Source organism: Podarcis tiliguerta (genome assembly GCF_965153285.1).
Source record: "Podarcis tiliguerta genome assembly, chromosome: 8".
Classification (NCBI taxonomy): Eukaryota; Metazoa; Chordata; class Lepidosauria; order Squamata; family Lacertidae; genus Podarcis; species Podarcis tiliguerta.
The window spans coordinates 62,851,095-62,875,032 of record NC_139541.1 but is presented as its reverse complement, the minus strand read 5'-3'; the positions used below and the strand labels follow the sequence as shown (position 1 = coordinate 62,875,032).

General features: G+C 45.9%; 1 protein-coding gene across 6 annotated transcripts in view; it reads left to right on the top strand.

Moving 5' to 3' along the window:
- Nucleotides 1–2,579: 2,579 nt before the first annotated feature.
- SESN2 (sestrin 2) overlaps nt 2,580–23,938 on the top strand; it is a 60,020-nt gene continuing 38,661 nt past the window's right edge. The window contains exon 1 of one of the 6 annotated variants that reach the window (XM_083455365.1): nt 2,580–3,290. In XM_083455365.1, the coding sequence (XP_083311491.1) occupies nt 2,895–3,290 (396 nt within the window). In that variant the 5' untranslated portion in view covers nt 2,580–2,894. Of the gene's footprint in view, nt 3,291–21,374; nt 21,881–22,136; nt 22,359–23,938 lie in introns of those variants that run through there. The other 5 variants (XM_083455364.1, XM_083455367.1, XM_083455366.1 and 2 more) reach the window with 5 other exon arrangements.

Genomic DNA, 23,938 nt, shown 5'->3' with positions numbered 1-23,938 from the left:
CATCAAATGTTAAAATGTGAGACAAACTTTTTTCATTGTTTGAAAATGCTGAGATAAGTGAATAAACGTCAACAGTCACCTAATTCAACTTTCAGCCATTCACAAAATTCATCTGGGTTTTCCAGCACAGGAGATGTAGGCATTCATCGTAACAGCTGTTCCTGGCAATCATGCAAAGATGTAGGAGCTGTTTCCTAGACTACAGCAACTTGACATGTCGGTGTGACCTTGGCGTGTACTATAGTTAGTTGGATTACAGGTAAAAGCATCTACTCTCCCAATTTGCAGATGCTGGGTGGGGGGATAAATTGGATAGTGCAAATGTGTGAATGATAAGCAGGCCTGCTTCAATTTCCTTACTGCTCCAGATCCTAATCCAGCAAAACACAGGCGTGAGTGACGGCCAAACTAGACATGACACCAACTTAGCAATTTTGTGAATGGCTTTAAAATAGGTGCAGGCAGCTTAATGAAGATTGGGACTGCAGTGAAGATCCCACTGCCCTTTCAGCTTATCCACTTGGACATATGGACTTAATATTAGGTCAATCAATCTCTTTTATTACACTCAGTGACCAGTATTGCCGGGGGGGGGGGGTCTATATAAAATAAGACCAAACCGAACACAGAACCATTACAATAAAATTACTAGTTCCTGTATCGTACGATAAACCGCCAGTCATAAAGTAGTAAGTTTGCTAAAAGTTGTCCCTGATGCGTTTTACATGCAGCAAGCAGCACAATATTTACCGCCCCCCCCGCCCCCCCCCCGGAAGAGATGGATGTGTTCTGACAATTTTTATGTTTAAGTCAGGATCAGTTGAATGCTTTTATTGATCATATTAGGTGATTACATCTTATCTGCCCTGGGTGGCGAGGACAAGTGGTAGTGCTGCTTGCCAGAATGCCCCCCTCTCACCAAACCTAGGGGTGTTCCACAAGGCCTTGCTGCTCGTTTTTCCTTCTCCGAGGGTGGAGAAGACCAGCAGCAATGCCTCACCAGAAGCAAGGGGGTGGGTCGAGCGCCACCCATTGCGCTTCCACCACCCAAGGCAGCTGCTTCACCTGCCTTCTGAGTGGGCTGCCTCTGGTCTTCCTTGCCCCCTTCCCTGTGGTTCCATACAATTTATATTCATGCAGGTTCATTTTTTGGCTAGTCTGCCAGTGCTTTATAAGCAGCGGGTGTTTTGTCCTGAGCTCACCGCTTGAGGATGCATTAGCTTCATGTGACTTTACTATACCCTTGCCCCCATCCCTCTCTTTCAGGAGTGCTGTGACAAAGGCATGTAGCATTGCATAGTCTCTGCGGTCCTTACATCCTTACCGAGGTTGGGTATCACTTTCTTACAGCTAGTGATGCACCCATCAGCATGACAGTATGTACCATGTTCTCCCATAGTACTGATTGCACTGTGAACCACTGGCTCTATTAGAGGAGAGTAAAGGGGTGGCAGTCAGTAACACCATTAAGGTGTGTGTGTTTGTGTGTGTGTGTGTGTGTGTGTGTGTGTGTCAAAACCTATGGCAGCTCCTGTAATGCAAAAGCAAAGGTAGCCATGTTGCTTTGTGTGTGATCTGAACATACCAAATTTAGTTATTCCACAGCAGGATCCTAAACTGCAGGAAGACGATCAACCTAAAAACAACAGGTCTAAAAGTACCCAGTCTTTACTGACAATGAACAGATATCCTGATTTGCTTCTAGAGTATTTACACGTCTTCCTGTTAGTCATTTGTTCATCCCGCACTTCTACCTGGAAAAAGTCCATAGTTTTGTTGCATGAGGACAACAGAGGGCTTTTAATCGACTTTGTGCAAATCTATGTGGTTGAATCCCTCTTGCAAAATGCTGATAGCATGGACACAGGCACTCTAACACTTCTTAACATGACTGGTCCTTTCTTCCCACTCAAATTCTTATTTTAATATTTGCAAAAAGATACATGAATATTTTAATGAATTAGCACATAAATTATTTTCCCGAGTGTGCATTTCAAAAACAATAAAATTCACAAGTCCTCGAATAAATGCCACCTTGTTTTGATTGCAATTTTGGTAGCTGTTATATTACTGTATTGTGGAAAAACAAACAAACAAACAAGCCAACTGGGCACACAATTTGCCCCCCCCCCAATACACAATCCATCCTTTCCCCATTCATAAATTTTCATCAAATGGGATATCCATTTTAGAAATATTGTCTTTCCCTTTCCCATAATCCCATACACAAGTACAGCCTGTGTGTCCAAATATAAGGCCTAAGCACATTTTGACGCAAGGCAGGACTGAGAGATGGAAGATATTTTTAATGTATATTTTTTAAAGGTCTTGTTAGGAACCTTCAGCTGTAACAGATGTATTGTAACATATGTTCTTGTACCAAAATGTTAGTCTTTAAGGAACCACAAGACTTAATATGTATATGTGTGTTTGCTTTCACACAGCTTTGCCTCTGGAAAATAACGCATCTTGTAAATTCCGCTTGATCAGGGCTTAACTCGCAGCTTCCAGCACATTCATAACAAAGAAAACTACATCTCCCAGAATGCACCAGGGCTCGTTGCTCTAAGCCACGGTCCCGTTTACCTGTCACGGCTTGCAGTTCTGTGCTTTCTCCGGCAGCAGAGACAAGACAGATTGCATCAGCCTGAGATGTTTTCTGCAGCCTCTTCCCACCCGAACAAAAGCAACGTTAGGGGACCGAAGCTCACCAAGGCTGGATTGCAGGCAGACATGGTCCTCTCAGCCTGGTGGGTGTGCCACTGCTACTAGTGATGTCTGTCTGCTCATGTGGCCTCGCCTTGTTGCAAGTGGATCTGAGAAACTTCCAGATGTAAAAGGCTGAAGGGAGAGAGAAACAGGACTGCAGAACAGGTACGCTTGATCCCAGAAAAATGACAAGCCAATCCATGCCTGGGGTCTGCGTTAATGCGCCAATCAGGGCTGAAGATCCACAGATGGCTCAACAAAGTGCCATCCTACAGGACCAGAGAAAACATCAGGCAGGGCCACAGGGCCACCTGGACTCTGGAAAGTGGGTTGGGCTCCATAGCCGAGGAGAAAAGGACCGGGGAGAAGCAATGGACACCTTGGCTCAGGCCCTGCTGAGTTCCATCGGCCATCAGCCTTGCCCTTCCCGAAATGACCTGGAAAATGGACGGTCCTCATCGTCGTCAAAAGCAGCAGGGTTGGAGCTGCACCAGATCCTGGTGTTATTGCTCAGGCTCTCCAGAAGCTGCCCTTTCAGAGAGGTCAGAGAGCGATGCTCACAAATGCTAAAGGCTGCCCAGGTAAGATGCCAAGTCTAGGCAGGCTGGTTACAGATTAAAGGCAGAATGACAGAACATGGTCTAAACCACCTATATTAAACGAGCTCACGGGAGACAACATGTGTAAATCATAGAATCATAGAGTGGGAAGGGACCATGAGGGTCGTCATCATCATCAACTTTATTGCACTAGCCAAAGGCCATGGCATCATTCACAAAGGAAACAAAAAAGAAAAACAGCAATAACCATAAAAACATCAGGCACTGCAAATACAATAAACCACGGTCATGTCTCCTAGAAATTGTTTGCTGCATACGATAGAATAGCAGGGGGTTCTCAGATAGAATGTGCCAGCTTAAATGTCCAAATCACCTTTGCAATTGATCGCTAATTTATCTAGTTCTTTTCTCCTGATCTTCTTAGCTGCCAACGCATATAGTGCTACTTTATAAGTTTACGAAGGCATGAGGGTCATCTAGTCCAACCCCCTGCAATGGAAGACGCTTTTGCTCAACATTGGGCTCAAACACACAACCCTGAGATTAAGAGTCTCATGCTCTACCAAAATCCCTAGTGGAACAAGAGTAATGGCTCCAATGCATCCTCACTTAGGATGTTGTGTTGGGAATATGTGGATGTTCAGCGTCAATAGGTACTCTGCACATGATCAGGGGCACTCCCTTATTTGTTATTACTTCAAATGCGACAGGGTCATTAGGGTGGAACGGAAAATAGGTTTTCGGTCCTAGTTCAGAATTAAGGCCTAGCAAAATCTTCCATACCATCCTACTGGCCTCAGCTGAGCTATGTCACTATAGATGATAACATTCTATATTTTATAACAACTTATATTTGCAGGCAGCCATAAGGGCTAGAATTCTTTTCAAGATGTTGAACTGTACCAGTACCATTCTGTGCGCTTGTACAATATGCGTGCAATCAAGAAATCATATAACCATAAATGCAATAAAATTTAAGGGCTAGGACAATAGAGAAACAACAGTCCCTGAATTTCAGATAAGGCTGTCTGGGACCAGACCTGGAATAGTTTCTTCACTGTCCCCAAAATGAGAAGGAAGTAGCAACTTCTTCATATATATTTCCTGAGTAAGAGAGGCCCCATCTGCACTATGTATTTTTAAAAGTATCGTATGACTTCAAACAGTCATGAGTCCCTCCAAGCAATTCTGGGAACTGTTGACCCCTATTCCCCTCACAGAGCTACAATTCCCAGCGTTCCCTGGGAAGAGGGATGGTTAAACAACTCTGACAGTTGCAGCTCGAAGGGAGGGGGGAGTCTCCTAACCAGACCCTCCAAGTGTCCCTATTTTCCAGGGAGAGTCCCGGGTTTACAGAAGCTGTCCTGGTTTCTGATTTGATCCCAAAATGTCCTGCTTTTCCTTAGGGCATCCCTATTTTCATCAGAGAAATGGTTGGACGGTACAGAATAGGATGTCCCTATTTTCATCAGAGAAATGTTGGAGGGTATGCAAGTCTCAGCATCCTTAGCAAACTACAATTCCCAGGATTCTTTGGGGAAAGCCAAGACTGTTTAAAGTGGCATGATCATGGGCGTAGCCAGGGGGTGGGGTGGGCAGCTCCCCCCCCCCCATTCAAACAAATCAATAAAAATCATGAATGTAGCCAAGGGGTGGCAGGGAGGGGCAGCTGCCCCCCCCCCCAATTATTAAAAATCAATAAAAATACATAACTAACTGAGGTTCTGCACCCCCAAAGAAAAGGTCTGCTCCCCTAACAAAAATCCTGGCTACACTCATGATAAAAATATTTAACTAACTGAGGTTCTGCCTCCCCCACCAACATGAAGCCTGCCCCCCCCCCCCAATTTGCAGGCACAGAATGAATCAAAATGCAAAATGCTCCAAGAAGGGCTTGCTGCTAGTGTCCATCAGCTCATTGACGCTGCCAGTGAGTGCCTTTAATGTGACAAGACGGTTGTCCCTGCCCACCCCTTCAAAGTGGCTTCTGGGTGGTGGGGGAAAGTGAGGAGCTGTGTCGCTGAGCTGAAACTGGGCTCCCCAGCCCTGGCATAAGGCAATCAACCAAGGGGACAGGACTGGCTTGCTTTAAAACCAAGCATCAAAACATTGACTGCCGCATACAGAGTGAAAGCCTGCAGGAGCAAAACAGTCTTTAATAACGCAGCACAGGAAGGGGCCAGCTGTACTTCACAGTGCCAGGTGTTCCATTATCTAGGTGCATTGGCACGATGAAGGCCCCTCTGTGTAACACGGAGATGTGTTTGCTGCAAGCCTGTCCTTATTTTCCTTTGTGAAATGTTGGAAGGTGTGACGAACACAAAAGGCCCCTCGCAGAGCTAACCCTGCCACTTCACCAGCAGCTGGCAACTGCAGGGGTGTGTTTTGAGTGCAACTACCTTTTTCAAGCGTATCTTTTTTTAAAAAATGTATTTTTATTAAAGATTTTCTTGGTTTACAAAAGTATGGGCAATGTCTCTCTTTTTTTTCCTCCAAGTAACATTCTTACAGATCAGTTTCATTTGTTGAGACATTAGGAAGAATAAGGGGAAAGAGGTGGTGGGGGGAAGGTGAGTGGGGGTGGGGTCGGGTGGTGATGTTTCTATTTTACTTAATATATGTGGGGTTTTGTGTCAGCGTCGCTTGTGCAGGTTCTCTGCTGTTCGCTTGTGTTCCTTTGGTGGTGAGAGATGTTGGGGTTGGCCTAGGGTGTGGTTGTTTGTTTGTGATTGGCTGTGGTGATCTTTGTTTTCATGTTTGTGGGGGGCGGGTGGGTGTTTTGGATCAGGTTAGCCATATTGATTTGTATGCTGTTGGTGGATTTTTGTCATTGTCTTGTTGGGCTGTGTATGTGATAAAGGGGAGCCATACCGGGGTGAAGGCGTCTTCTTCTGTATGTCCCCATGTCAGTTTCAGTTTATTGGTTACTTTTTCTAGTAAGGCTGTTTCCCATGCTATTTGGTACCATTGGTCCATGCTTACTCCTGACAGATCTCTCCAGTGTCTGGTTATGGTGTTTCTGGCTGCTGAAAGTAGGTGGGTTATGAGTTCTTTGTGGTGTAAATGGGCATTATTGTCTTGGAAGAGGTTTAGTAGGGCCAATTCTAGGGCGATTTCTAATACTTGCTTAGTTATTTTACATATTTCTCATATGGCTATTGTCCAGAATAGTTGGATTTGGGGGCACTCCCACCACATGTGGAGGTATGTGCCTGTGGAGGTGCACCCTCACTAGCATTTTAGTGAGGTTCCTGGGCATATTAACGAAGAAGCAAACACTTTCTTGGCTTTTAAATTAGCGGAAGACAGGCTGTTGCAGGAGAAACCAACACAGCAGGGCACATGTATTAACTTTCTGCAACATACAATTGTGTATCTGACCATGATCCTTGGCTTCATATAATAGGATGTTACAAGCATGGCCCTATTTTTACCTTTGGCAACTGATTTAATGTATTTATATATACCACCACCCCACCTGCGTTTCAACATCAAAACAACCCTGTGAGGTAGGTTAGGTTGTGAGGCAAAACTGCATTTTTTATAATAAAAAAACATGTGTTTAAGTGGAAAAATCTACTATTTAATGCTGGTGAATTTCCACAAGAACTTTAAAAATAAAATTAACTGATGTAGAAATGTGGAGGACAGAACATAAGAGTGGAAAAATGAGGAACTGAGAACAACTGAAATTGACAGATTTCTCCCTCTTTTATCGAGCTCTAACTCCCCCACGGCCTGTAGAGAGAGGCTTTGCATGAATCTTTGCAGGAATCTTCCGACAGAATCGGCAGAAGGGAGTCCAGCAGGTGTGGAAAAACCCACACGTTCCTTTTAGAAACCCCCCACTTGATTCTATTTTCCTTTCTGTTTGTGTTAGGAAGATGAAAGGCTGAGGGGTTCCAGCAAGTCTAGTTGTTTGGGATGCCTCATGGCTCCCGTTGCTCAGTCTCAGCTCCTGCCCACCTAGCAGTTCAAAAGCACGTCAAAAGTGCAAGTAGATAAATAGGTACCACTCTGGTGGGAAGGTAAATGGCGTTTCCGTGCGCTGCTCTGGTTCGCCAGAAGTGGCTTAGTCATGATGCCCACATGACCCAGAAGCTGTCTGCGGACAAAAGCTGGTGAGATGAGCACGCAACCCCAGAGTCGTCCGCTACTGGCCCTAATGGTCAGGCATACCTTTACCTTTACCAAACAACTCTCAGCACTCAGAATAAATTACAGTTCCCAGGAAAACCAGGACTGTTTAAGGGGGTTTGATACTGCTTTCAGAGTAGGCTGCAGATGGGGCCTAAGAATCTTGCTCATTCCAGCATGAAGGGGGGGGGGTGGGGGGCAACAGAAAGAAATGTACTGGGAGAATTGAGGCTGCAGTCCTAACCCATTATTACCTGGGAGTAAGCCCTGTTGAATGCAATAAGATTTACTTCTGAGTAGACATGCTTAGGATTGCATTGCAAATTGATTATGCAGTTGGGGATATGAGGTTTAATGAGAAAGCTAGGCTATTAGAAAGAAATAGACAGTAAATATGAATGCCGTTCCATTTTAAATCTTCAAAAACCTATATTGATAGTATGCTAGAAGTTTCCATTACTCTCCAAAGCCCCATTTATTGTAATCCAGTTTCCCCTCCCGCCCGCACTCTTCCTTTCTGGATGAGAGCCTGTCAAGAGAGAGAAAAAATTAACACTGGGTAAAATTGGAAAAGAAGTTGTTCCATTAAATTATCTCTCTCTCTCTCTCTTCTCATCAAGCTTTTGAATATATATATTGATTTCCCCAGTGCCTTTGGGCAATCATGAATTTCTTTTCTATTTGCGCACTAATGGCAGGCCAGGTGTCTTAGATATTACTTCTGATTACAAAGGATATAATAATTTGATCTAGTCAAGCAAATACTGCAGATTGGAAGCTTCCCCCCTTAGCATTTCTGGATTTCTCCTCAACCCAACCCTTCTCCTCAAATGCCATCAGGATTTCTGGAAAGTTCACCCATATCCTGGCATTTGGTTCCTGAAGGTGTCACTCACCGCTGCATGGTCAAGGTCTTTCCTGTTTTGTCCAGATTGGACTCCAAGCCTCAAAAGTGGTCCAGGAAAATAGGAGAGAGGAAGAAAAGTCTGGCAGCACCCTGCGGTGGCTGGGCAGATGCGAGGCTCCTTCACAGAACTCCCTAAAGTGTAAAGTATTGTTGATTTTTCAAATTTGGATTGTGTCCTAATGGACTCTTCTTATATGGCAGTGGTTTTCAACCAGCATGCCGTGGCACCCTGGGGTGCCTTGAATGATGGTCAGGGGTGCCAAGGGCAACACTGGCCTCTGTTCCTTTTTCCTTCCCTCCCTCCTCTGATGCCCTCTTGCAACTCTGCCTCCCAAAGGCTTGCATGGGTGTTTGTTGCAGCAAACCTGGCTACAAGCGCCCCAGGCGAATGGTGCCTCCGGGGCTGGCCATTGGGTGTTTCCCAGGTCCCTGTGGAGCAGAGCACTTCTCTTTGGGGCAGATGGGGCAGCTCAGAGACCAGGGGCGGCAGCTATGGCTGCCCTGAGGACTCCAAGGAGAGGGGAGAAGAGAGGAAGGTGAGGGAACACTCCACAAGGAAGGGTGTTTGAAAAGGGGTGAGAGGCTGCCAGCTCTGCAGGCAGGGGTGACAGAACTGGGCTCTTGAGCAGAAAGGATGTAGTTGGTCAAGGGAGCCGTGGATGCAAAAGGGTTGAAAACCTGTTATATGGGATCAGACCATTGTTGGCACATCAAGTTTTAGTAGGGTGTTCTCCAGGAATGGAGAACCTGTCGCCCTGCGATATCAAATGATATAAAGTTTATATCAAAAGACAGGATTTCTGGAGAAAAGGACAAAATTTCAGGTGCAGTTCAACAATCAACCCCTCTTCACAGGAAACACTGGGAATCGTAGCTCTGTGAGGGGAACAGGTGGTGCATAGCAGCTCACAGCAACCATAACAAACTAGACTTCCCAGGATCCCTTAGGAAAAGCCACTGACTGTTTCAAGAGGTATGGTACTGCTTTAAATGTATAGTGCAGATGGGGGCCGAAGCCCCACTCTGAGCAAACCCATTAAAATTAACAGACATAAGATTTGTTGTTGTTGTTTAGTCATTTAGTCGTGTCCGACTCTTCGTGACCCCATGGACCAGAGCACGCCGGGCACTCCTGTCTTACACTGCCTCCCGCAGTTTGGTCAAACTCATGCTGGTAGCTTCGACAACACTGTAGACATAAGGTAGTCATGTTCATTAACTTCAATTGGTCTAGTCAGAGTAGGACTTGGGCCTATACCTTTGAAACACTATACCTTTAAAGCAGTATCATACCACTTTAGTCATGAAAACTGCCCTCTCCAAAGTAGGACACATGGCTACTCTACAACGAAGCCTAGCCTTTAGTTATAATTTATTTCATTTCTGAATCTCTTCCTGTGAAGTGTCCCAAAGTGATGAATAACATCACTTAGGAGCACGAGTATATATAAGGTAAAGGGACCCCTGACCATTAGGTCCAGTCGTGACCGACTCTGGGGTTGTGGCGCTCATCTTGCTTTATTGGCCGAGGGAGCCGGTGTACAGCTTCCGGGTCATGTGGCCAGCATGACTAAGCCGCTTCTGGCGAACCAGAGCAGCGCACGGAAACGCCGTTTACCTTCCTGCCGGAGCAGTGCCTATTTATCTACTTGCACTTTGACGTGCTTTCGAGCTGCTAGGTTGGCAGGAGCAGGGACCAAGCAACGGGAGCTCCCCCCGTCGCGGGGATTCAAACCGCCAACCTTCTGATCAGCAAGCCCTGATCGGCTAATATGGGATCCTGACTCTTTTGGGAGCAGGGTGTTCTTCCACTCCTGACCATGCTGCGCTGCAACCTTTGTATGGAAGCATTTCCCCCTTAGGAGACTCTCTGAATCACCTTGGCAAACAATGGCCTAATTCCCCCAAGATGTTTGAAAGCGCACCACTCCTTGGTTGCAAAACAGGAATGGAGGATCCCTCCCAGTCGCAACGATGTCCAGATGAGGCCAATTTAAATCGGAGCAAACAACAAGAGATTAAAGGCTCATTGGCGATCTGGAGTGCAGTGGAGTAGGAAAAGTTGGGTTCTTTGAAAGGAAGCAGATGGGGAGACAGGGAACTTCTTCGCTTGGATCTGCCTTAGAAGTGAGAGACGGGGGATATTCCTGGAGGCCACTGATGCTTGAGAGAAAGAGGGGTACACCAGTTGAGAAGGCCCTTAGGAAGTCCCCTCCTATACTGGTGCCCCCACCACCCAAATACAGGTTGGTTTACACCATAGCAACAGTAGGTAGTTACGTGTCACCATCTTAAATTTCCCACAGTGGGGTGTCAGATTATAATGCCAGTACGTCATAGTGTGGAACCAGAACCTGAGAGACCAGGGTTCACAATCCCCGCTCCCTGCCATGAAACTCACTGGATGACCTTGGACCAGTCACTGTCTCGCAGCCTAGCCTTCCTTACTGTTTTTAGGACAAAATAGGGAGGGAGGGAACCCTGTATGCTGCTTTGAGCTCCTTGGACGAAAAATGGGATAGAAATGCAATAAATAAGTACACACACAACACACACACACACACATACAGATATTTTGAGGACTCACCTTATTTGTATGACTGTAAGTTGTTTTAAACTGTTTTCAGTATTGCGTATTAATGTTGCAACCTGCCCTGGGAACTAAAGGTGAACAGTGCATTAATAATAACATTAATTGGAGCAATTAAAGGGCACATCAGGCAGGAACATATCATACCAGCGGTAAACATGTTGACCATGGCATGCATTTAATTATCACGCGTGTGGAGATTGGCTCCTTTACCATTATTGGTCAATAGAAGTGGAAGGTGTGGAATGTCATTTGTATGAATAAGGAATGACTCCATAGTGATTTCTCAGCGGTGGGGGGAGGTTTCCATTTGTGCTATTTTGCAACAGATATAGTTGGATGGAATTATCACCTCTGGGCCTCTCCAGACTTCCTTTTTATTGTGCATTTGTGATGATATGTGCTTGTGATGGTATTAGGGCAGTTATACACAATTCTGCTTTCATAATACCAATTGTACCTGCAAAGGTTTTGGGGTGGCCATATTGCTTTGCTTTGAATCAGTGCACGTTCCATAGCTTCCTGCTGAAATTCCTGCTGAAACTTTTTGTACCACCAGTGTTTCCAGGGTGTTGTTATTGTTTGACCTGCTTTAGCCGTGCTAGAATGCAAGAGTGCTGCTCCAGGGAGCAATAATGCAGTAACTTTGGGGAGGCATCGCAGAACAACTAACAAAATGGAACAATGTGTGTGGATGGTCCGGCCTGAATCCACTCCGAATGACATGTTGGTGAATAAACCTGCACATAGACAAATGACACCAGTCTAGAGGTTTTCAAAGGCTTTCCATGCAGAGATTAAGGACTGAATCTCTCTCACTCACACCCTGTATTGTGGGTTCTGAAGCGATCTCTGAGGATTCTGAGGTTGAGAGAAGATCCCAAATGGGTAAATCTGGCGACAGATTTGTGGCATGTGCTGTTACACCTTTGTGTAAAGAAAAGCAGCCCCGGTGCTAATTTCTCCTGCTTCTCCATCCCCAAAAGGCACAGCTGTCACTCAAGCTGTCACTGTGAGGCTTGACACAGTCACATTTCCCTCTGCCTGGAAGTTAATGAACCTAGGAGGAGATGCTCTCCTTCCACCATTGGCCTTTCCCTGAACTTATGGCCTTTTTGTAAGATGTGAATAGGCTGATAGGTTCCCTAGAGAGTGGCTGGGTCTGTAAGAAGAAGGACGCAGGCTGGCAGCTGATGGCAGTCTCTTTTTTGGGTTCCTCTGTCTGGGACGGGCGTGGGGGAAGGAGCATTAATTTGTCTCCCATAGGGTCAAACTGATCACCATATTTGGAGGAAGGAGCTATGGTAGCTGACTTGGCCCCCTCCATATGCCATTGGACTCATCCCCAGCCAGCATGTGCAATGGTCAGTCAGGGATGATGCGAATTGTGGGCGGTCAAAATGGGGAGGGCAGCTCATTGGCCTTCCCTGGCAATAACATTTTCTTCCACATCAGTCCGCTCATTCTCTAACATCAGCGGCTGAGCACCTCCTGGTAGTCCCTACGCAGGATGAAGTATGTGATGTGGTTGTCCAGGAAAGGGCCTTTTCGGTGGTGGCTCCTTGTATATGAACATCCTTTCCTACTGAGATGTGCCTCACCCTATCTCATGACCTATCTAGTCCAGCATCCTGAAAGTGGCTGACCAGATAACTCTGGGAATCCTGCAAGTTGGACAGGAGCACAACAACACTCTTCCCCCTTGCGACCCCCAGCAAATGACATTCAGAGGCGCAATGCCTCTGACAGTGGAAGCAGAACATAGCCTTGTCCTCTGTGAATTTGCCTAATCCTTTTAAAAAGCCATTCAAGTTGGAGGCCCTCGCTGCCTCCTGTGGCAGCGAGTTCCACAGTTTAACTATGTGCCGCAGCATGAAGAAGTATTTTCTTTAGTCCATTAGTGTTATGAGAGATGGGGGGAAAACTTGTCTGCATCCACTCTCTCCATGCCATGCGCCATTTTATAATCTTCTCCTTCCGCCTCTTACTTGCCCTTCCCCTTAACTTACAAGCCCCGAACGCTGTGACTTTTCCCCATGGGTGGAATTGCTTCATCTCCTCGATCACGCGACCCCTCCACACATCTGGTGGCATGGGTCAGGCCCATGAAAAGCTGGACGTGCCACCGCAAGCGTCTTCTTCCTTTGAAACGTGGTTGCGGCCAACATTTTTGATGCAACAGCAGAACGCGGCAGGAAGATTAGAACCAGGACCATTGTCAAGCGGCAGGGGCTGGTGATAACACAATCTTCCTTGAGGAAACCCTTTGTTGAGCCACAGAGTTGTGCAATGGCGAATGCAAAAAAAAAAGAAGAAGAAGACCCCAGCTCTTGCTTAGTTGCCTGCAGGCTGGTGGGCCTTTCCCCACTCCTGCAGCTAATAAAAATCAATATGGGGTGCGAGGAGCCTCTAGAGCTACAGCAGAAGCTTCGTCCCAAATGGCCCTCCTTTATTTGTAGTGTTATTTGCCCGGATTGGCTGAGGAACTGCCTCTCCTCAGCACTGCAACGACCCATTCAATGGCTGCTCTGAGAGGCACTCTCGCTCTCAGGCAAGGTGCAAAGGCACGGTCCTCTAATTGGTAGGCTTCCCTGATTCAAGCTGTTGCCGGGCAGAAGAGGGCGGGGGGGGGGAGCAAAGAAAGACCTGGGATGTTTTGTTGCAGAGCATTTCTGTTTTCTGGACTTCGCCGCATGGAAGTCTTCAGATCAGACAGCAGAGATTGCTGTCTGGGACCTGGTTTTAAAATAGCTTCTGGTTGGAATGAAGTAGAGCTGAAAATGACCAGGGTGGGAGACAGTCCAGGTTTCTTCCCTACTAGGTTCAAATGTTTGTTTTCATCCATTAGTAAGTGGCAAAGCAGCATTGTGAGACCCTTGGAGAGATGTGCGGCCCGATCTTGCGCATAGGGAAGTAACTCCCACTTTAGTCACTGTTGCTTGCTTCTGTGTTTGTTTGATTTCCCTACATGCCCTCCACCCTCCTCCGTATGAGTTGCAAACAGGATAAAAATATAACATCGGTTCCATTCCTTTTTCGATCCTATGATAATTAATTTCAAATTATACACCAAAACTATAGGGTAGTAGCCAATGCTAGTACTACTCAGAGTAGATCCACTGAAATGAGTGAGCCTGAATAAGTTAGATCTATTAATTTCAATGGGTCCACTCTCAATAAAACTTACTTCAAATATTGCCCTCTATAACTATACTACACCTACTGTAACTATGTTTATATGTAATTATATATTTATTTTAAGAGAGAGAGAGAGTGTGTGTGTGTGTGTGTATTGTCTGATAGTATCCATTGTCAGATCGCTACTAATTATGTTGCTGGATTATTTACCATTCTGTTGCTTGTTTGTCAATACAGGCGACTCTCAATTTATGCTGGTTTATGTTCCTGAAATACTGTGTAAAGTCAAAATTGCGTATAGTCAAAACACACAGGCTTCAATGGCAGGTGGGATTGTCAAAGTATTTTTTTCAAGATGTTCACCCTATTTCTGCCCCTTTTAATTTTTTTTTTAAATGCCAAGTGCCTAAAAAGAATGCACACAATTTAAACATGTGTAAGTTATCTGTACAGTGTTTTATTTATTATTGTTTATTTCTATTTAAATTTTGTAAAGCTATAAATTAATTTTTTTAAAAAAATGCAGGAATAAAAGTGGATAAGATTTTTATTTTCTTTATTTTTTAACAGAAGGCATATGTTGCCCAATTACAAAGTTTTATGGGTAACTTATAACAAGAATAAAAACATTATGTGAGATGGTGTTGCAGTAGCTGTGCTTTGGAATCCCCTGCCTATAAACAAGAGGCAGGCACCTTCATGATGCAGTTTTAGGCCCCTGCTAAAATCTATTTTTTTTATTTCAGTAGATCCACCCAGACACATAATTTGGTTGTGAATACTTGTTTTGAAATTCTGCTTTTTTTTTTTAATTCTGTATTGGATTCATCATCATTGTTTTATACATGCCACTTGGATTATTATTATTTAATTAAGTGGTTTACAAAATTTGTTAGGCAGTGTAAAATGCAGTGATAAACCGCCAAAACAAAACAAAAATATAATACAGTGTCAAAACTGTGCCAGCAGGAAATAAAGCCAGTGTGTGTTACAGTCACAAAAAATCTGATCTTTGGGGAAAGCGGGTGTTTTTGACAAGACCTCCCTATCAATTATACTTGCCAGTAATATCAAATCAAATAGCATCGCTGAATTTGCCAGTATGTAATTGAATCCCACCTGAAAGCAGCAACCGTCCAGAAGCAAAGCCAGTGAAAAGGTATCAAGGTCTTCCTAGATGTTGCAGGCGAGATCTATGATTGAAGTAAGCCATTATAACAAGTCAGCTCTGAGTATAAATAACACTGGATATAATACCTTCTATATTTGCCTTCTTTGGAACCACATCATATTTGACCCATTTGGCACAGAACACAAAGACAAGCCACAAGCAAACAGGCAGGTTCCTGGAGAGAAAATCATGGTAACTTTTTCATTTTCTGGTCCTGCCGCCTCCACTCTTCTGTGTGCTACATTCAGTCCTGGGCTTATTTCCTCCAAACAAACCATAAGCAGTAAGCCATAGAACATAGAACCTTGGCTGCAGCTCCTGGTTTGTCCAGAGCAAGATAAACCACCTATTTAGGTCTGGACATAAGGCAAAGCCAAACCATGGCTTAGCTCCCAGCAGTGCAGCAGCAGGACGTGAGGAGGAGCAAAGTGGCTGCAATCTTCTCTCCAGGAACCCACACGGTTTGCTCATTTGCCATGGTTTGGCTTAGCGTTATGTGCAAACTGGGCCACTGACAGCTCATAACGCATTGTCAACAACCAATATATATAGCCCAACATCTCTTTCCTCTTTTGTGGTTTCCAGCTTGTTGAGTCATTTGCTGAAAATAAAATATATGATCTCATTTTGTTTAATCCCTTAAAAAAAAGAACTCCGGTATCTTAAAAACAACCTTTTATTGATGTCTATGTGTGTCCAGTGGAGGTTTTAGGGCAGACCAGGAAAGGATCAGTTTTCATGACTTACTAAGGCAGCAGTCCTAAACTCACTCGATAGGAAGGAAGCCCACTCAACTTAGCAGGACTAACTTCAGAATAAACATGTGATGGATTTAACTGTGAATTTATAGGATGAGATGTCATAGTTGGGAAACCTGTACCTTTAATAATAATAATAAAAAGGATTTGGGGAGGTGGCTGTAGCTTTTCTTCCTCCTGTAATACTAAGAACAGGGCAAGAAACATCTGCCGGAGTTATCTTTACTAGTACAGTGGAACCTCGGGTTACGTACCATCCTCCGTACGAACGCTTCGGGTAACGAGCTCTGCTAACCCAGAAGTAGATGCTCCTGCTTGCGAACTTTGCCCCGGAATGCAAGCGGAAGTTGCGCGCCGGCGGTGCGGTGGCAGCGGGAGGCCCCATTAGCAAAAGCGTGCCTCATGTTAAGAACGGTTTTGGGTTAAGAACAGACCTCCGGAACGAATTACGTAAGTTCGTAACAGGAGGTACTACTGTAAAGGTACAGTAGCACTGCCTCCTAATATACAGTGGTACCTCGGGTTACATATGCTTCAGGTTATATACGCTTCATGTTACAGACTCCGCTAACCCAGAAATAGTACCTCAGGTTAAGAACTTTGTTTCAGGATGAGAACAGAAATTGTGCTCGGGCGGCGCGGCAACAGCAGGAGGCCCCATTAGCTAACGTGGTGCTTCAGGTTAAGAACAGTTTCAGGTTAAGAACGGACCTCCGGAACAAATTAAGTACTTAACTCGAGGTACCACTGTATCAGGAATAAAGTGTAAGTACTTGTTCCAAATTCTTGACCAGGGCCTTGGAAATCTTAGAACTGCCAGTTCCTGTTAAATTACTGTGTAAAGGATACTTTAACGGGAGGCTGCAGACTTTGAAATCTAAGAACAAACTAATTTTGGCTTTGAGAGATTAAACGAGGGTCAGAGGTTATTTTTGCAGCATAGAAACTTCTTCCATTTGATACAATATTCCTTCTCCAAAGTTTCAAGTGCTCGGATAAGTACAATACGCTTTCAAAAGCTACATTCCCAGCTATCACACCACAGATGTCTTTGTTGTTAGAATTAAGCAGACTGATCATCAACAAAGCATGGCCAGGCAAAGGTGATGTGAACCTTTGGACAATCGGTGCTTCTTTTGTCTGGAATGGATTGAGTTTCCCAGGAATGGAGCAACAGACTCGAATCTGTTATCTATTGAATATTTCTTACACTTATGCCCCACCTTTTCCCCAAGGGGCATGGTTCTCTCCCTTCCACATCTTATCCTTGCAGCAACCCTGTGAATTAGGTTAGTCTGAGAGACAGTGGCTGGCCCAAGGTCCCCCAGTAAGAATCATGGACCAGTGGGGATTTGAACCCTGGTCTCCCAGGTCCTAGTCCAGCACTCTAACCACTACCCCACACTAGCTCTCTGGGAAGAGATGAGTATGGGAAACTAAGGATTCTAAGAACAGAAGATGAGCCTGCTGGATCAGGCCAATGGCCCCTCTAGTCCAGCACCGCGTTCTTACAGTGGCTGATCAGATGCCTGTGGGAAACCCATCAGCAGGACCTGAGCACAAGAGTGCTCTCCTCTCCTGTGGTTTCAGAAGCATTTTGCCTCCAAAAAGTGGAGACAGAGCATAGCTGTGGCTAGTGGCCATTGATAGCTAATCCTCTTTTAAAGACCTCCAGGTTGACAGCCATGACTGCCTCCTGCAGGAGTGAGTTCCATAGTTTAACTAAGTGCTACATAAAAGTACTTTTTTCTATCAGTCCTCAATCTTCTGACGTTCAGCATCATCTGATGCGCACGAGTCCTGGTGTCATGACACACAGAGAGAAACTTCTCTCTCTCTCCGCTCTCTCTGTGCCATGCATTATTTTATAAACTTCTATCATCTCACTTCTTCCTCGTCTTTTCTCTAAACTAAAAAGTCCCAAATGCTGCAGCCTTTCTTCCTCGGGGAGTGGCTCCATCCCTTTGATGATATTATGAGTGTTGTTGAAGAACGAGAGCCGTGTTGTTTATAAGTAGATTACTTCTTTCCTGTAACTTCAGAAGTGCTTCTTCAGTGCTGCTTACCTCCAGGGCAAATTTATGGCTCTGGATCAACTGCTCTGGGCGTTCAAGGAACAAATGTTATTTGAACAGTGTGCTAATCTCCTCTGCCTCCCCCCCCCCATACTCCCCTCTCTTTATCACTTTGTTGTTCTCTCACTGCAGTTGTTTTGCACATTCCAGAGAAAAGAAGGCCCTCTCCACACTTGATCACTGTGTACTCGTGTGTTTTTTTCTTAACTCATCTCAGAAACTGAAGGAAAGAATAGACACCTATCTTGCCGGTTACTCACCGAAAACGTCTCTTAGTCATACCTGTGAAAATAAAGGAAGACAATCAACTCTCTAGACGTTTAAAGCAGTGAATCCACAGCCTTAAACTGAGAATTCTTCCAAACTAGAATAGTTGCAGCTCAAAACTTGTGCATGTTCCTTCGAAGGTCAGTCCCATGTGGGGCTTGTTCCTAGGTAAACTGTGCATAGGATTGCTGCCTCGGCTGAGTCATTTATTTATTAAACTTACATCCCGCTCTTCCTCCCAAAGGAGCCCAGGGTGATAAAACACTGCAGCCAGTGATAAAACAATGCAGTTAAAAAGTACATATACAATTAAAACATAAGATAATCACATGCTCTCACAGCAAGTAATTTCAAGGTTGCCAGGAGCTGCATCTTTCAGGCATCAAATGCCTGGGTAAACAGGGGTGTTTTTCAGCTAATAACAACAGGCACACCTCACGGAGAAGGCATTCCACAAACAGGGAACTGGCACATTTTGGCTTACTCTGCACCTAGTGCGGTCCTACTGCTAGTTTCCGAAGCTGCGTTCACATGTTTGCCACAATCCCTAGCAGTTCTTTAGTTTATTACTGCTGTTTGGTGTGCTTTCCCTAAAACCAGCACCAGCTTCAGTCTGGTTAGAAGAATGGATGAGGAAGAAAGCGGTAATGTGAACCATGCCCTAACAGCCTTTGTGCAGGGGCAGATCTGTGTGCAAGTTCTGGCGGCAGCTTCATGAACAGGAGTTCCAGGGGGGCTGCAGGGAAAACAAAAAATGTATGTCAGGTGTAGACATTCCAAGCTCCCCTTCCTGAAAAATGAAGAAATACTTGTAAATGTCGCTTGATGTGCAATGAGGAGGGGTGGGATGACTCTGCTGCGCTTCAAGCCCCTAATGTGAACATACCCAAACCCTAAGGCTACTTCCAGACTGTTGCTATTTTGCAAGTGGGATTCAAATTCAGGATAAGTTCTTGATAAACAGGTTGCCTGGAAGCAATGCAAATGGCACTCTTGCGCAACAAATCTGCTCCCATTCACTTGATGTTGTGCAGTACGAAAAGTGGTGGAAAACTACAGTGGAAAGTGCAGGATAACCACCACTTGACAGCAACCTGCAAACATTTGCAGAAAAATCCTGATGATTACTCAGTATATATGATTCCCTCACTTCCAGAAGAGCTGTTTATTGAGGGTTGTGGTTGTTGTTTTTTAAGCTTTTCTCCTGAAATTTATTTTTCAGTTTCAAAAAATACATATGACATACAATCCCCATGTACCTTCCCTGCCCGAAAAATATTCCGTGCGTAAGATTGCATCAAAGTCAATCAGCAGTCAGTAAATGATAGGCAAAGATTAAGCCGCTTTGTACAAGATTATATCAGTTAGCAGGGGCGGCCCATCATATTTCGCCACATCCGGAACCCGGAACCCAACACTGCAGCTGCTTCTTGCTTCTCTGGCAGTGTCAGGAGGAGGCAAGTGGTGGCCATGAAACTCCAGGACCACAGCAGGCCTCCTGCCCCCCACCATCGCCAGAGAAGCAAGAAGTGGCAGCAGCAGTAAGAGCTCGCACAGAACTCCACGAAAGCTTGCCAGAACCCACCACCATAGCAGCAGTGGTCGCAGATGGAGATGTGCAGTGTGACACAGCAGGACCTGCTGCCTCTGGGTCCCAGTGGGATCCTGGCACTTGAGGCAATTGCCTCAGTTGGTTTATTTGTAAGGTCGGCTGTGTCAGTTGCGTGCCTTCTACTCTCTGTCTTTACAGATTGCCTCAGACTGAAACATGGGTAACTGGTGGCAGGTCCTTTCTGAATAAACATGTGCCACACGGTTCTAAATCAACTTGTGGTCTCTGTGTTCGTTAGCGCTCTCAGATACTTCCTTAGTTTCTCCATAACAGCTGTGTTCCATAACGTATCCTACCACGAGCATTTATTGAGCAGGGAGGTGATACAAAGATGCTTCAAGCAAGCATCATCCCACAGCTTCCAGTGCATTTTTCCATTACAGAAGTCTCATTACCTCACAGGTATGTTGTGAGGTGAAATAAAAAACGGGGAGGAGAACTATGTACGCTACCTTGAGCTCCTTGGAGGAAAAGATGGGATAGAAATGTAATTAATAAGTAAACAAACCCCCATTTTACATGATTGAATCCCACCCGAAGATAGTGTCAGTCTGGAAGCACCCATTGTCTAACCTCCTCACAAACTTGGCGTAAACAGATTAGGGTGTTTGCTCAGTAAACTGGTTATCTGGAAGTGAGCTTTAGCTGCGCAACCTAAAATTGCCAGCAGATGCTTGAATCCCACCAGAAAGAGACAGTCTGCAAGCAGCCCTGCTTTCTTTGAAGGTTGGGGGTGGGGGGCGCGCGTTATGAACGTTGCCCTCTTGTATCACTTCCAAACTGATGCTATCGTCAGCTGGTTGTCAGTCACATTCCAACAGATTCAGGGTGCGCAATTACAGCTGATTTAGTAAACTTGCGCAACAAACCCACTTTCCCCAATCGATCGGACTTTTGCGGGAGGGAGGTATTGGTCTGTAGGGTTTTTGTTCTTTTTTATCATGTATTTTGTGCTTTCATATTGTATTTTTACGTTGTGAACAGCCCTGAAATCTGCGGTTGGGAAGCGCCCTTATTGCGCATTAGGAGCATATGCGGCCAACAACCCCACCAGAATGTGTCCAGAGAGCCGCGCGAAAGCGCGACAAAGTCTTCAGACGCCCGCATATCGCGACAGACCGGCCCTAACAGACCCCGGCGGATCGCTGCGCTTCCAAGGCTGCTTTCCAATCGGCCGGGCCCGCCCCGCCCCGCGCAGCAGCAGCACAGCCGCCGCCAAATTTTTCCACCCCTTTCCCGGGGCATGTATGTGAGGAGAAAAACAACCTCGGCGGGAACTACGCCTCCCATGATCCCAAAGCGGGCTGTTGTTCTCCTTCCGATTGGTGCAAAAGAGGTCGGCAGTTTGAAGCCCCAGTCTAGGGAAAGCCCCGCCTGCATCCCAACGATTGGCTTTTCGGGGCGGGCGTCGACGCCTCTTTTCCCTCCCCTTCAGTAAAGCAGCTGTTCGGGGGCGGGGCTTCCCTCCCTCCCCCAGTGCTCTTGAGAGCGATTACTTGGAGGAGAGTTTTCAGTCGGGCGCTTCGCGAGCCTCTTGAGCGTTCTGGAACCCCGGGGCACCGGGACGTTCTAGAACTCCGCCAGTTTCGGACGTTCTGTCGCAGAAGCCTCGCGGAGAAGGAGGGGCGCTCAGCCTCCCTGTGACACTTGACGCGCCCGGGAGGAGGGGGGGGTCCGCCTGCCCGCTCTTGCCTCTTTGCACTTTATTCCTCCCTCTCTCGTTCTTAAGAATTTGCACCACCTCCCCCCCTCTCAAGAATTGCTTTTTCGAACTCTTCCCAACTTTGGAGGAAAAGCTAGCGGACAGCGATCGCGCTTTATTCTGGTGTGCGTTCCCCGCGCGGCTCCCCAGCGCTACACGGCACCATGATGGTCGCAGACTCCGAGAGTTGCGACGCCCCCGGAGTCCAGGGCTATTTACCCTGCAAGAGCCTCGGAACTTTGAGGAGTAAAGAGGTAAGGCAAACGAGGGAGACGCGTGCCTCTCTCTCTTTCCCTCTTGGGGGTATTTTGGGGGGGAGGGTTACCACTTGCCTTTCAGCTGTAACCCTGGCTAACTTTGTGCGGCGTCGGTGTTTGTTTATTTCCCCTCCCCGCGCGCCGGTTCTTTGCCATTTTAGGGGGATTGGGAGGGGGGAGCGAGGAGGAGGGGGGCGCTCCAGTTGCTGCTGCAGAGTTGCGTAAAAGGTGGTTGTTATGATGATCCTCCGAGCAGGATACATTAGAACTTAGTTGCATCAGCCGTAGAGACACAAACAAGCACACGGAGGCTTGGGGTCTTGAAAAACACACACTCTCAAATCTGGGGTGAGAGCGTGGCTGCTGTACTGTACCGGAGGCCACTTAAGTGAGATTAATGATCAAACGGGCTGGGAGAGTGAGCCGTCGGCGCAAGCGGGGATGTGCCTTCCCTCCTTCTGAAAACTGGAAAATGGTAAGCGGTTGCGAACCTTTTACTTGGGTGTCTTGGTCCGTTAGGACGGCCTCCTCGCCCCCCAATCATTCGGCCCCCTAAATGGCTAAATAGACCTTACCCGCAGTCCTGGCTACCCTCAGAAATACCGGTAAGTCCTATTGAATTCACCGGTCCTGACTCCCAGGTAACTTACCGGTGTGCACTAGAGCGCCCACTCTTCTCCTAACTGGGACTTTTGGAGCAAATAAATGCCGCTGTGGTGTTTTTTTTAAGTTCCATGTGTAAATAGGGGTTAGGATTGCCGCAGCCTTGCTTTGGGTTATCGGCTTGTGTGGGTCAAGGGCTCCCTCTTGCATGATGTTCATTAGAGGGAGGCAATAAGTTCCCGTTTTGACTTGTTTCTTCTAGTGGTCAAGCACACATGTACGGGCATGCCCCACACTGTGTGCCCCACACTGCCGAGGGCGGAAGGGGGCCAGCTTAGCTGCAGGATTTCTGCATAGATAACTTCTATCTCCAGGATTAGCTAAGCAAACACTGATAACTTTTTCAAGAAGAAAGGTTGTATTCTTGCCCCTTTTGCAACCCATAGATTGACCCACTACAGAAAATGTGACTTATTGCACTTTAGTCACCCCCCCCCAAAAAAAGGGTCCCCTGGACACCCACCAATTATACCCAGCTCAGCACTGCAATGGGGTGGAAAATCATGCTGCATCCTTTCTTCAGATTGTTTTAGCTGCCCGAGTTTTTAAATTGCTATAAGGTTTTTTAATTGCTATAAGGTTTTTAAATTATGGATTTCCTGGCCCCACTGCTTTAGCGTATAGTTATGGGTCAGTTTGGATCTCAAAATATTTGTCACTGTGTATTGATACCACATGGCAGTGATGGTGGTTTACAAAGGGTTAAGCCGGTGTATAATTTTAATGGAGTGGTGAATACCTCCTGTTTGGCTTTGCTGCATTTCTCCCTCTCCTCACCACCCCCAGCCTTCCCAATAGGATTGTGAAGTTTCTTTGGACACCATAAAGCCCAAATTGACAGGCCATATTTTGAGTTTTGCAAGCGCTGAAGACAGAGCCAATATTGGCTTTGCCTGTTGGCCCACTGGGATGGAGCAAAGGGCTCTTTAAATCTCTCTTCCCTGCAGTGAAGAGCAACAGAGGCTTGGGCTGAAGCCCCTCCCTGGATCATGCAGTTCAAGACACAAGCCAAGGGTCTTCGCTTCCATTTGCACACAAGCACTCCTTGCATGGGCACTCGTTGGCTCTTGCTCCTCAGTTGTTTCTCCTCACTCCTTTTTGTCTTAAGTGCGAGGGTGGACAACAGCCACTGTTAGATTCGGAGCAGGAAGTGTGAATAGCTTTAAAAATCCCTTGGTTTTCATTTGTTTGTTGATTTTATTTCTGTTTTACCAGTGTCTTTCCATAGAGCAGGCATGGAGAACTACTGGCCCATGGACTATATGGCATAGAGCTTTTGAGGCTTACAACAAAGCAAACAGTTCTTTTCTACACTAGTCAAAACAGCTAAAATTATACAAAGTAAACAAAGAAACTGAAAACAGTCTCTTAATTCATTTTTTCCATCACTTG